General features: G+C 45.9%; 1 protein-coding gene across 1 annotated transcript in view; it reads right to left on the reverse strand.

Moving 5' to 3' along the window:
- The window catches only part of PRKCH (protein kinase C eta), a 220,541-nt gene that overhangs the window by 18,554 nt on the left and 187,734 nt on the right, over positions 1–14,253 (reverse strand). The window contains exon 11 of the mRNA XM_070418825.1: positions 326–464. Within this exon, the coding sequence (XP_070274926.1) occupies positions 326–464 (139 nt within the window). The remainder of the gene's footprint in view (positions 1–325; positions 465–14,253) is intronic.

Genomic DNA, 14,253 nt, shown 5'->3' on the forward strand with positions numbered 1-14,253 from the left:
TGTGGGAAAAGGTCAAGAGCTTTCCTTTACTTCTGCTAAATGGGGCTGGGATCAAAGCACTGAGTAGTGACAAGAAGATACATGGCTGTGAGTGGAGCACCTCTGTCCTTATTCAGGGCTAAAGCCTAGAAGCAACTGCAAAGTTTACCCCAAAAAATCTTGGACTGGAATTCTTATTTAGAGGAACTGAGGACATTTTTAGCCACTGTTCAGCCAACGAGCCATACAGGAGTCTGGAGGCATCAGCTTTCAACGCCGCCCACAAAAGCAGCCTGTGGCATTTCTCATCAGGCTCCTGCAGAGCCCCGGTACCCGAAGCACTCACCTCTGGAGCAATATAGTCGGGCGTGCCGCAGAAGGTTGCCGTGGTGACGCCGTTACAGATCCCCTCCTTGCACATTCCAAAGTCTGCCAGTTTACAGTGACCCTCATGGTCCAACAGCACATTGTCCAGTTTCAGATCCCTGGAAAAAACAAGGACCAGCAGTGGTAGGGCAGCCAGGCCTGAAACCATCCACCTGGAGGAGCTGGCTCAGGGGATGGGTGATGGAGCATGAGCGCACACTTAAAAACAAAACAAAACACCAGACTTCTTTGGGTTATCTCGATAAAAACATTTAGATCGACTCACAAAATTGGCCTCATGGTCCCTAGGAGATGGTTCCCTATGAATGGGTAACCACATATAAAACGCGGGCTGCCCTTTAGAAACTGAGGGCAGAATGTGACTTTTCCAGGCTTCCCACTTACCTTGTACCCAAGGGACATCCACCCACTCCAACCCTCCGCTCTGGTATCTCTCTGCCCACTGGAGTTCACTCAGTGACCATCCAGGAAGCAAGTAGCCACCGTGTGCCAGGGACTGCGATAGGCATTAAGAGAACAGATGTTCTTTATCCCTAAGGACCTCACTGTGCAATGGCGAGACCAATTTTGCTAAACTTTAAGTCCATGAGGAGGCATCAGGTTGATGTGGCTCACCACTGTGCCTAGCATAGTGCACTCACTAAAAGGAGAGGGAGAGAGAACCAACTAGTATATAATACAAGTGGCATGATGGACGTCTGAGCCAAGTGCTATGAGAGAAATACAAGACGAAACAATTAATTCCTTCTAGTGGGAGGAGAGAGGGACAATGCCACAGTAGACATAGTCTGCCAGACAGGGAAGGGGTATAAGGTCAGCATGGGAGGGTGGATGGGGCAGGGAGGCAGGCACTGAGGTGTGATGTGTGGGGAGGCTCAGGAGCCTCACGTGGTAGTGAGGCCGGAGAGACAGCCAGGGAACACTGGAGCCATCCAATGCCAGGGATGGAGAGGAAAGTTAGGTCTAGATTACGAAGGCCACACTAAGGAACATGGAGGCCGCGCTAAGGAATTCTGATATTTAGATATTAAGCAAAAGGGATCTACGAAAGCTCTCTGATTAACGGAGTAACAGATTCCCAGGTGGACAGAAAAGATTAGCGAGAGACGACTGAGTCAGTCCAGGGAAGAGATGTTAAGACCTGAACTGGGACAGTGACAAATGGACTGGAAACTGAGGGGTCAGTCAGCAGCATTTTCGCGAAAACACAACCAGTATGGCGATTTGATGACCACTTGGAGAAGGAAGGGGAGAGGAAGCAGAGTTGAGGATTCCTGTGCTTCTCTCTCAGACGCAAGGGTTAGTGGGGATGTTAATAACCAGGAAAAGGAAAAACAGGAGTAAGAACAGGGTTTGCTTGGTTGTACCCCAGGTACACAGGAGCCTTAAGAGGCCCAGTGGACTATGCTGAACCCAGGACAAAGGCATCTGCACCCTTCCCCCAACCTGTAGGAGCAGAATCCACCTCACTTGAGGAAGTGAATTCCCAGCAGCAGAACTGTTTGGTAATGGGCCTCAATGGAGACAGGAACACAGCTGGATACTGATCAACGTCTGCCCATCAAAGGTGCACTGTCCTGAAACACCCGGCCCAACAGGACCTAGCACCATGCGCATTCAGGCGCCAAGCCGGCTGGAACAGCGTCCCAGGCACTGACACAACCGCCAGGCTCACCGGGGAGAGGATAAGAGAAACAGCCTGGCCTATTGGGTGACACCTCGATGCTTTGCTTTTCTAAGGAACAACACACTCAGAGGCAAACCATGCGGCCTTATCTGTGAGGAGGGAGCTGCACAGCCAGGAGAGATGCTGGGTGCCCTCCCTGTAGGCTGGAGAGCTGCCCTGGCCCGGCCTCCGGGGGCTGTGCTGTTGGGGTGGTGGTGGCCCTCACTAGAGCATCTTCGGTAGCCACAGCTGACTGTGATTCTGCTTCCCCTCTGAGGTGGGCACTCATGGTCCTTTCTCCTCTCCCTGCTCCTTGGCCCCAGGGACAAGGCTGGTCTCTGTCCAGCCCGGGATCACGTTTCAGCTGGGGGAGGGAGGTGATGACAGACCTGACGGGACCGGTTTCCACTGTGACCTGGGAGTCTGACCACGCAGGTCTGACAGGGAGAGGTCACTGTAGGACACCCAGAATGAAAACAAAGCCCTGCCTTCCAGGAATGCCTGATAAGGGAGGTGAGAGCAGCAGTTTTCTTGGCACAGGCCAGTGGGAACACAGACCTGAGCTCCTCTCTGCTCCGGGCAGCCGTCTCCCTGGCTGTGAGGGGCATGAGGAGAAGGTGTGTTGGGTACCCGTGGGTCCACTTCAGAAAAGCAAGCCTTCTCTGCCTCCAAACCAGACCCCGCCCGAGACCGCAAAGCAGCCTCCTGCACCCTTCTGCACGTAGAATCCTGCTTCCCACACAAGCTTTCCTTTCCCACTGCCCGCCCCTCACCCCTCACCCACAACCCGAGCAAGACTCATTTAAGTGGAATCACAGGAGCACAGGGCGGGGCTGAGGAGGACTGTGGTCATGTGCACGGGAGCGAGGCCACTGCCCGGAGCGCTGGCCCTCAGGCCTTCAGAAGTGGTTTCAGACTCAAGGCTCTGGCTGTCTGGCTCCTCTAGGACGGAGGGCACATTACAGACGGCTGGACAAGGTTAGAGATTATACATGGTTTGCGGCCCCAGGAGAGGCAAGGCTGTGGGGGATCTGAGCCGGCTATATCAGCACCCTGGGCTAGCCCAGCCGCCCAGGCATGCGTGGACCTGTGCCCAGAGCATTCTGACTCTCTCACTTTGCCAAACAAGGTTACTGAGTTTCTGAGTTCGCCTGAAGCCCTTATGCCTGCTAAGAGCCCGGGAAGGATATTCCCAGGTAATAGAAACAAGTGCTAACAGAAACCCACAATGGTCTAAAAGCTGACCTGCGGTTGCTCAAGCCAAGTGTGTGACTTGATGGCTTATTACTCAGCTGCTGTCATGGGTAGCAGGCATTGTTTCGGGAGAGAAAACTGCTTTGCAATTAGTTTTGTTTGTCGCCCGTCACAATACCTTCTGCACAGCCTCACTGCTCAAGAGACAGAGCTAAGCAGTACCGGCGATGCAACTCATCCTGGGCACAGGATGCCCGGGGGCACAGAGGCACTGCAGTCCTGACTTGTCAGTCTAATTTTAGGCATCCCCAGAACTGTACGAGCCCCGAAGCAAATGCCACTGCTGGTTTTACAGCGGGTGTGATCCAACAGGACAAACCCCTCAAATTAGGATCCCAAGGGGGTTTGATTAAGAACATGATACAATCCCAGGTTGTCAGTTCTACACTCAGTCCTGCTATCTCACACCTCCACTGTGAGGTCTGTCCTGATGTCTCCAGACACTCAACTCTGCCCCGAGAGTGCCCCATTCATGTCTCTAGGTCAGCATACCTTGCAGTGCATTCCGGAAGGCTCTGTCTGAGCACCCTCTCCCCACTTAGCTGGGGCTGAGCCTGTTCCTCCCTAGCTCCAGCTCGGCCTTGCAGTAGGCGCTGGCCAATGAGAGAAACATGCGCATTTCAGTGAGCCGCCCTCAGAGCCTGTCTTATTTTTAGGGAAAGGGAGGAAATTCTATAAACCTCACTGGGACCTTTGCTCCAAGTATTCAACTTATAGAACGCCATGTGCTTTGTCCCTTAGAGATGGATTCCGGAGGGAAAAGAAGAATCCTGAAACATAAGTTCAAATTACTCACTTTAGGGAAGCTGGGGCCAGGGAAACTGCTTCAAGAGAGGCAATTAGAGCTAGAGGACCCCAGTACTAACCCTGACTTGCATTCAGTTGGAAGAGAAGGGCATTGAGAGTATCCGTCAAACAGGTCCAAAGGTTACAGAGCCAAATATAGCCATGCTCTGTTTCCGCTCTAAGGATAAATCGTTATCTTCATTAAAAAAAAAAAAAAAAAAAGGCAAGGAAAGTCACCCTATGACTCCTAACTTTGGAATATTCAGAGGTCAGTTTTTGGCTTTGGCGTTCCTCAGCCTCCTATGCCAATATCTAACTGGCAGCCAAACTTAAAAGGCCACACTACAAAGATTACAAGTTCACACGGGGCACAGGCTCAGATCCCCAGATGCCAAATACACAGTCCCAGGCTCATTCTTCATGAACTCATTGAGCACTCCGTATTTAATAGCTGCTATGCCTTTTGTTGAGCAAGCACAGAAGGGCAGAGGAGCTATTTTATCCTCCCTGGTCGCCTGAAAGGTTCATTGTTGTTGCTGGGTAATCAGGGTTACTTAAAATGCCCAAATGGTTTCAGAGAGGATTCCCAAGTGGGTGAAGACAAAGGAAATTCAGAACCTGTATTTATTTTGTTTCCACCTCGAGCTACTCTAAGAGTCATAAAACAGAATGACACCAGTCTTACTGCTCATATCAGTGACTTCGAGAAGAAATAAACGAAACTAAGTTGAGAGCTGGATCCTTGAACAAGAATGAATCCATGAGGCTATTCGGTAACTATTTTAAATGTATTTTTAAAAGTTTTTATCATGGAAAAGCTCAAACATACACAAAAGTATAGAACTCCCACAGTGATCACACAGCCTCAGCAGCTATGAATGCAGGCTAATCTTGTTTCAGCTATACATTTAATCCTTTCCCGAGCCATCTTTTTTTCAGATTTTGAAGCAAATTCAAGATATAAAATCAACTCATCTGTAAATGTTTCAATATCTGAATCTAAAAGACAATAATGCTTTAATAATAGTATACAGTCAATATACTATTATAAGTATACTAGAGGCCCAGTGCATGTGCACTGCGGGGGGGGGGGGGGGCGGGGGTCCCTCAGCCCGGCCTGTGCCCTCTTGCAGTCTGGGACCCCTCGGGAGATAACAACCTGCTGGCTTAGGCCTGCTCCTGGGTGGCAGAGGGCAGGCCCAATCCCTAGGTGCAGCCCGTGGTCGGGCTCAGAGCAGGGCTGATTGGGGAGTTGGGGCGTTGCCCCCTGTCATGCACAGAGCAGGTCAGATTGTGAGGTTGCGATGCCACCCTCAGTCACGCTCAGAGTAGGGCCGATTGGGGGGTTGGGGCACCGCCCCCTGTCACACTCAAGGCAGGGTCTATGGGGAGGTTGCGGTGCCACCCCCTGTCACGCATAGAGCAGGGCCAATCAGGGGGTTGGGGCGCTGCCCCCTGTCACGCACAGAGCAGGGACCATCAGGGGGTTGGGGAGCTCCCCCCTGTCATGCACAGAGCAGGGCCCATCAGAGGGTTGGGGAGCTCCCCCGTCACGCACAGAGTAGGGCCGATAGGGGAGTTAGGGCACCGCCCTCTATCACCCACAGAGCAGGGCTGATCATAGGGTTGGGACACCGCATCCTGTCACACACAGAGCCACAGGGCGATCAGGGGATTTGGGTGCTGCCCCCTGTCACGCTGATCCGGTGCCAGGAGGCCTCGCGGCTCCGCTGATCCCGGTGCTGGGAGGCATATTACCCTTTTACTATATAGGATAGAGGCCTGGGGGCCGGCTGGTTTGCCCTGAAAGGTGTCCTGGATCAGGGTGGGGGTCCCCACGGGGGTGCCTGGCCAGTCTGGCTGAGGGGATGATGGCTGTTTGCAGCTGGTCACACACCCTTCAGGGTGGGGGTCCCCACTGGGGTGCCTGGCCAGTCTGGGTGAGGGGCTGAGGGCTGCTTTCAGGCTGGCGGTTGTTGATTGAAGCTCCCAACCGCTCCTTTTTTTAATTTTATTCTGGGCCAGCTTTTGCTCTGGCTCTAGCTCTGAGAGCAGGTATCTGGTTTGTTTCGGTTCTATAATCGAAACAATGTATAACTCCAGCTCTGAGATCCCGGCCTATATTTGTTAGAATGTTTCAAACTGCCATCTCAGAGGCCGGCAAGGCAGGCGGGGAACGTTGCAGTCTGCAGTCACTGGAGCAAGCAAGCCTCATGTTCGCTTCCAGCTGCCTGGCTGCCGGCCGCCATCTTGGCTGACAGTTAATTTGCATAAGGATATGCTGATTAGCCAATGGGAAGGGTAGTGGTCGTACGCTAATTACCATGTTTCTCTTTTATTAGTGTAGACTAGTTGTGCACGGGAGAGTGGGCGGGGGCATGGGGGGCGTGGCCCTCAGCCCAACTTGCACCCTCTCCCAGTCGGATATCCCTCTCGCAATCCAGGACTGCTGGCTCCAAACTGCTCGCCTGCCTGCCTGATTGCCCCTAACCACTTGCCTGTCTGCCTGATCTCCCCTAACCGCCTTTGCCTCAGCGCTCCCCCCCAACCCCCCCCCCGCCCCCACCACCACCGCTTCATCCGGAATGCCATCCGAAAGGTCATTTGGCTGTTCGGTCTAATTAGCATGTTATGCTTTTATTATTATAGATTGTTTTGGTCTCTTTGCTCATCTGTGCATGTGTATGGATTCAGAGAACCTGAAAAAGTGGGTAATAAGAATAACAGTGTAATCAGTAACTACAGTGACTACTAACAGTAACTAACAGTAACATACAGTGAATGTTACAAATGCTGAGAGCTTTATCTATATTATTTTATTCTTAAAACGACCCAAATAGGGGAATGGCTAAATAAATTATGATAAATCCATGATAGAACTTTATAAAAGCTGCTAAAATTTTAGGGAATAAAGTATAGGGAAATGTTTATGATAGAATTCTTATCTTTTGAAAATTATTTCTTTTCTGATTATAAAAGTTATATTTTAATTGCATAAAGTTCAATCATTCCTAAAAATGTTATGAAGAAAACGATGACAAATTCATAGTCTTCTAAACTTTTCTTCTCAATGCTACACTAACATGATATTATGATATAATTTGCTTTTACCATTTAACAAATATTTTGGATATATTTCTACACCTTAAAGATTTGCCTCATTCTCTGTAATGATTACATAAAATTCCATTATAAAGAAGTAGTGTAATTTAGGTTGTTCCCAATTTTTTGCAACTTCAAACAATGGATTAGTGAAAATTATTTGCACATTGTAGGAGCATTTATTTAGGATAAATTTTTAGAATTGGATATGCTATGTCAAGGGTTTAAGTGTTTAAAATGTAAATATATATTGAACAACTACCCTCTAAAAAGTTTGCACCAATTGATACTCCTCCCAATAGTGTATGAGAGTGTCTATTTGGCTTCTTTATTCAGGTTAGCTGTACTCATCCTTATGTCCTTGCCAATCTGCTAGGGGAAAATACCTATTCACATGTTTTACCCATTTTCAATTTTCAGTTATCTTTTTTTATTAGTTTTAAGAAGCTCATTACATATTATGTTTTTGAAATTAATATTATGGATAGTAGTAATTTGTTATATGGGTTGAGAATATTATTGCCCAGTTTGTTTTTAACGTTTGTTAATAACTTTTATATTTTAATATTTAAATCTATCAATCTTTCCTATATAGCTTCTGGGTTTCATGACTTAGTTGTAGGCTGACACAATTCTAAGTGTAAAAGCAGGATATGAAATTGTATTTTCAACATTCTGTTAATTATGTTACAATACAGGGAAAGAGGAGGGAAAAAAAAGAAATGAGAAAAGATAAAAGAAAAATGTTGAAAGCCTATTTCTAGGTAATATGTTTATGAATAATTTTTCCTTTATTGTATTTTCTAAATTTTTATAGGAATTATGCAATACTTTGATACCAGGAAAAAAATCATTAATAATATATATTTTAGCTTTAAGTCTTTTCTATGGTTTCTGTACCATTTAAGGCCGTGATTCCCAAGGAAGATGTTTAGGGGAAATGACTCATTGGTGGGAATGGAAAGGATTTGTTCTGGAACCCAGTCTGCAAGGCCATGTGGATAAAAATCACCTTATATGCTTAGGGAACCCAAACATTCATGGACTCAGAAATCTGAACCTTTGTCACAGCTCATTTTTTTTACCATATACATAGTTGTTGTGATGGCTCTAATCTTTTCAACAGCCCCATGATGTGTCCCTGTAGTTTTAAGCACAGCAAAGGAAACCATCAACAAATTGAAAAGAAAACCTACTGAAAGGAGAAGATATTTACCAATGATACATCTGACAAGGGATTAAATCCAAAATTTATAAAGAATTCAGACAACTCTACACCAGAAGAACAAATAATTCAATTGAAAAATGGGCAAAGGATCTGAATAGATACTTCTCCAAAGAAGACATTCAGATGGCCAATAGACATATGAAGAGTTGCTCAATATCACTAGTCATAAGAGAAATGCAAATCAAAAAACTATAGTGAGATATTACCTCACACGTGTCAGAATGGCTATCATCAATAAACCATTAAACAACAAGTGTTGGTGAGGATGTGCAGAAAAGGAACCCTCACACACTATTGTTGGGAATGCAGTTTGGTGCAGACAGTGCAGAAAACAGTATGGAGGGGCCTCAAAAAGTTAAAAATGGAACTGCCTTATGACCTAGTGATTCCACTTCTGTGAATATATCCAAAGAAAACCGAAACACTAATTCTAATTCAAAAAAATATATGCACCCCTATGTTTACTGAAACATTATTTACAATAGCCAAGATCTGAAAGTAACTCAAGTTCTTATCAATAGATGATTAGATTAAAAAACTATGGCAGATTTATATAATGAAATATTAGTTGGACATAAAAAGAATGAAATCTTACCATTTGTGACAGCATTGATAAACCTAGAGAGTATTATGCTAAGTGAAATAAGTCAGACAGAGAGAAACAAATACCATTTGATTTCACTTAGATGTGGAGTCTAAAGAACAAAATAAACAAAAAAATAGAGATTCATAGATACAGACTGACAGCTGACAGAGTGGAGGGGAGTTACAGAGTATTCACAGAGATGTAAAGTACAGCATAGGGAATGTAGTCAATAATACCATAATAACTATGTATGGCCAGGTGGGTACTTGAAACATTGGGGGGACCATTCTATAAAGTACATGATTTTCTAACCACTATGCTGTACATCTGAAATTAATACAGAATACTATTGAATGTAGGCTGTAATGAAAAAAGTTGCATGCAAAAGAACTCATTTTCTAATGAATGAAGAACTTAAATAAAATAATTTCCAACCCAGAAAGTGTTACCAAGGCTCCTCTGAGGCTCTTTCCCCCCTACCCTTTCATATTTCTTCCCAACAGCTACTTGAAAATGATCATAAAAATGACTCAATGCAGGTCTGGCTATTCACTCTATTGAAAACAGGGACAGGGACTCACAAACTAGTCCCCTCCAGCCAGGTGTTGGTCTCTGTCCAGTCCTGGTATTTGATGCACTAGGTGTGCAGGTAGCGTGTTTTCTCCTTCACCACTGTGTATACACAGGACCAACCTAACATGAGCAAAGGGACCGAGAGATTTCCCCTCGCCTTGTCTTACAGTAGGAAAAAAATGTCTAAAGAAAACATTCATTGACTCTCTGGACAGATGCAGGGTGCAATGAATATGATTAATGTGCACAGTGTGCAGATCATACATCTCCTTAGGGCCATCAAATGAATGAGCCATCAAGCTAACAGTTGAGCCTTCTATATATATTTTTTCATTCCACTCCCGCAACTCCCACAGGAGGGCTGAAATTCCCTAGCTGAAGTGGCACAAATTTATTAAGCAGCTCCTTACAGTACTTTTATTTTACGGTTGCCAAGAAAATCTCTTTCGCTGACTCTCCTTGCCAAAATGCTTCCTACGTGATACCTGGCAGCTTTGGGCGTGCATCTGCAACTCAGTGAGAGAAAGCAGGAGGCAGGATGGAGGGATTCAGACAAAGACACAAGGAGATGACAGACCATGGCAGGTAGGGGCCTCCTGACCACTGGGCCCAGCTGCAACAACACAGAAAGAATGCTGGGGCCAATAAGGCATTCAATTTGATAGTCCAGGGGGGATAAGGTAGTCAACAAGCTAAATCTTGTTTAACTCCTCAGCTCCCCCAGGGCAGGGAGCCAAGTGCAGCTGACCCATGGACAACCACCTGCTGGGCCAGCTTTGCTTCTTGGCTGCAGAAATCCAACAAGGCAATGGAGGTTCTCCTATAGCAAGACCCCGAATAGGATTAGAGAGTCATGGGGATTCTAAGAGCCTGCAAGCTAGGGACAGGATAGGTATGGAGGAGGTCCCTACTGGCTGGATGTGTGCAGGGCATTTGCATGAAGATGAAGGAAGGAAAGATATCTAAGGAGGAATATTCAGAACATAGTCCCCTCTTAAGTAAGAAGAGTTGAATGACAATTGGGGCAGCTGTGAGGTGGGGATGGGCAAAGGCAGATGGATCCTATTAGGTTGACGTTGGACATACTGCGCCAATACCAACAAACAGGTTCTTAGAGTGAAACTATGTTAAATGTTAGAGGCCCCACAGCTCTCTAGGGGTCAACACTAGCCATAGTTGTCACCGTTATTACTGTAAGTAAATGAGTGCTATAGCTCTTGTCCTCAGAAAGATATGCTAGGAAATTGAGAGGTCAGTACAAATACACAGACCAACAAGTGAAGGGACAATGAGACATCATACTCTGTCTAGCCATGGCTGGTTCGCTCCCTGGAAACCCAGGGATCTTCTGACTAGGAGCACTAGACCCTGTCAGCACTTAGGCTGGTTCCCTGAAGACATGCCGTTGAGAGGAAATAGTAATGTCCTTGCTTTGCCAGGGTTAGAGCTTCTCTTTGGCTGGGAGAAAACAAAAGTTGTTGCAGCCATTAGCTGTGCAAGCATGTGGTCTTACATAACATGTGAAAGGGGATGTGGGTACCGCTGGGAAGAGGTGATGAGGAATGCTTTATGACAGGAAGGAGTAGAGTTCAGGAAGAGATAGGCAGGCTGCTTTTGGCAAATGGCCAAACAAAAACATCTGCCAGCATTGGTAATGTCTTATGCAATATTGGAGGGGAAGGGAGAGGAGAGGAGAGGAAGCCTTCTGACTTGATTCAGAATTTTTGGCCATATCAGCAGGTCTCATCTGGTTACGGGCTATCCCCATCAGAGACTAAACCAGAACCATGTAAACAGAAGTCTGAAAAACGCAAGAGGATACTTGTAGTCGGAATCACTCCAAGGCCCGTGGAGTTACACACCTCGCATTTTAGTTCTGGATTATAGTGGGTATTGCTTTGTTCCCTAATAATATTTAGCTGAAAAAAGCTTGCTTTCCCCAAACAGATTACAAGCTCCAACCTAGGCCTAGCATATTATGTAGTCATTTCCAGAGTACTGATCAAGGCTGGACATGTGACAGCAATAAACATCTGAGTCCCTTTCCATGGAACTCAACTGATTTCCTCCTAATGCAGAGAGCATGTCATAGCAAAATGTGCAAATGATATAAAAACTTCCCTAAGAAATTTCCTTTGGGAGAACTCACTGATACTTCCTGAGCACCCACCATTCTGTCCTAGCACTGGGTTTTACAACCAAAAAGCCCAGATTTCCTGACAGCCATTTAGTTGTTCATTTTTAAAATATTTAAGTATTTATTTGTTTTTTAAAAAATATGTTGTTATTGAATTTTAGAGAGAGAGGAAATGAGGAGGATAGAGTGATAGAAATACCGATGAGAGAAACATCATTGATTGGCTGCCTCCTGTCCCCCCCCACCCCCCACTGGGGATCAAGCCTGCAACCCAGGCCCAGATCAGGAATCAAACTGGTGACCTCTTGGTTCATGGGTCAGTGCTCAACCACTGAGCCTTAACCACTGAGCCACACCTGTGGGGCACTAAAATATTTAAATATTTAGATGTGGAGATATTGTCTAAAGACTTTCCAACTTTATGTAGTAGTACTCTTCTTAATAAAGGCAATCTATTAAACAAATAAGTAAGAGCCATCACAACTTCCTAAAATCTTTAAAAGTCAATAGAATTCATAAATTGGGGGTGAGGGTTTTTTTTTTTTTTTTTTTTTTTAGCTTATGTGCCTTATTTTTAGTGTAGGAAGTATCAGCAAACTTGAAAGCAAAAGTAGCTGATGAACGAACACATCTTTTCAGAAGAGACTGACATTCTTTTTGCATTAAATGCTACAGAAGTCTTATTATTTCCTCATCAACAAAAAACTGATAGAACTGCATGGCCAAGTGCTTAAGATTTTTAGAAGAATCAGCCCGGCCAGCCTGGCTCAGTGGTTGAGCGTCGACCTACGAACCAGGAGGTCATTGTTTGATTCCTGATCAGGGCACATGCCTGGGTTGTGGGCTCGATCCCCAGTGTGGAGTGTGCAGAAAGCACCTGATCAATGATTTTCTCTCATCATTGATGTTTCTATCTCTCTCTCCCTCTCTGAAATCAATAAAAATATATTTAGGAAAAAAAAAAGTTGATAGAGAATATACAAACTTTGTAAATTCTAAATAAGTATCGCAAGCTTTTGAGTTTATGAAGTGACACGTCCAGTTATAAACTGCTCTATGGGAAATGGGGCAAGGAGCCAAAGAGGGTTGGTCATACAGGGCCATGACCTTACACCAGCATTGAGTGCAATGTCTCCAGAACTGGTTATGCTCCATCAGCCACAACATCATTGTCTCCTTCCTTTATTCTTGCTAAGACCAAGTTCTGAAGCATTAAGATATAGGAATTAAAATCTATCAATTGCGGTCTGTCCAGTTCCATCTTGGTCTGTCAGGGCTCAGGCAGCTCACCACAGTGACTTGTTCTTTTAGGCAGAATAAGCTGAAGGGGGATGGGAGCAGCCCCTGGACCCTGCTGCTGTCTAACACCCTGGTGGCTGGAGAAATTTCTTTCTATTCTGGAGAGCTGAAATTCTCCAGAAATAAAACACAGAATTCCTGAGAAGCGGTGTGGTATCTGTACCCCGCAATGCATCCAAATAAAGCTCAACCGGAACAGCCGGTCCTCGTTCCTACCCCCTCCTGCCTAATTATTTAGGGCACAGACCCAGGAGTGGATATCAGTCTGGAACACTCAGGGGTGTGACAAAATCCAGATCCTTCGAGGCCACTTTGGGGAGATGTTGTTTCTAATTTTTCACCGTTATGAACACTATGATAAATGAAGGTATTTTTTCAACATGGACAAACCTATTAATATTTTTTATCACAAATAAGCAGTCAAGTCCAGGTCCATGCTTACATTTGAGCATTTCCATCTCTGCCACTGCCCGGGTGTTCACCTCCCTTTATTACACGAGTATTCAAAGGAAGGGCCCACAGGGAATGTCATTTCCAAAATCTTGGCTTGGGCTGCTGTTCCTTTATGATTCATATTTTTCCGAATAAAATGTGATCTCCATGAAGAGAGGTGCTTCACTGTTTTCATTTTTCTCTCTTTATATTTTTGGCTTCCCTTGGGTGTCTAACACAGTGCTTTGCACATAGTAGGTCCTAATAGATGGCTGTTAATCTGAGCAGCAAGCCCCCTCTCTGCCATCTGGCATTGGTTTGGTTCTGAGACCCCAGTGAGGCTGGATTAGGGAAGACATGGGGGACTCTTAGGAAGTGGGGCGATTCCGGTTTGTTCTGGGACCCTGGCTCCCCTCTGGCACCTCTGGAGCCAACACGAAGCTGGCGTTGTCTGCTGGGATCTTGTCTTGGGGATGGCCTAGCATCAAGGCAGCACCCCAGGAAACTGTGGCTCTGAACTCTCTCAGGTCCATGCCACTCCAGCCATTAAATCCTTCAGCACCAATCTAGAACCAAACCCATTCCGAGAGATACCAGAAAACTTGCCCTGCCTGCTGACTGCCTGTTCATGTCTGGCTTGGGGGTGAGAGCAACCTTTGTTCCCATAAAAGAAGGATATGAAAATTTCTGTCAACTGCCCAAACAGGATTTACATGAATTTAACTGGCCGCTACAGGGCACAGTGAACCTTGGAGCGGCTTCTGTCGTTATGACAGTGACTGTGAGCAGAGAGCACAGGGGTCAGAAAGGCTGGCTGAGAGCAG

The sequence above is a fragment of the Myotis yumanensis genome, unplaced genomic scaffold (genome assembly GCF_028538775.1).
Source record: "Myotis yumanensis isolate MYYU_CA2020_CCGP unplaced genomic scaffold, mMyoYum1.0.hap1 SCAF_1, whole genome shotgun sequence".
NCBI lineage: Eukaryota > Metazoa > Chordata > Mammalia > Chiroptera > Vespertilionidae > Myotis > Myotis yumanensis.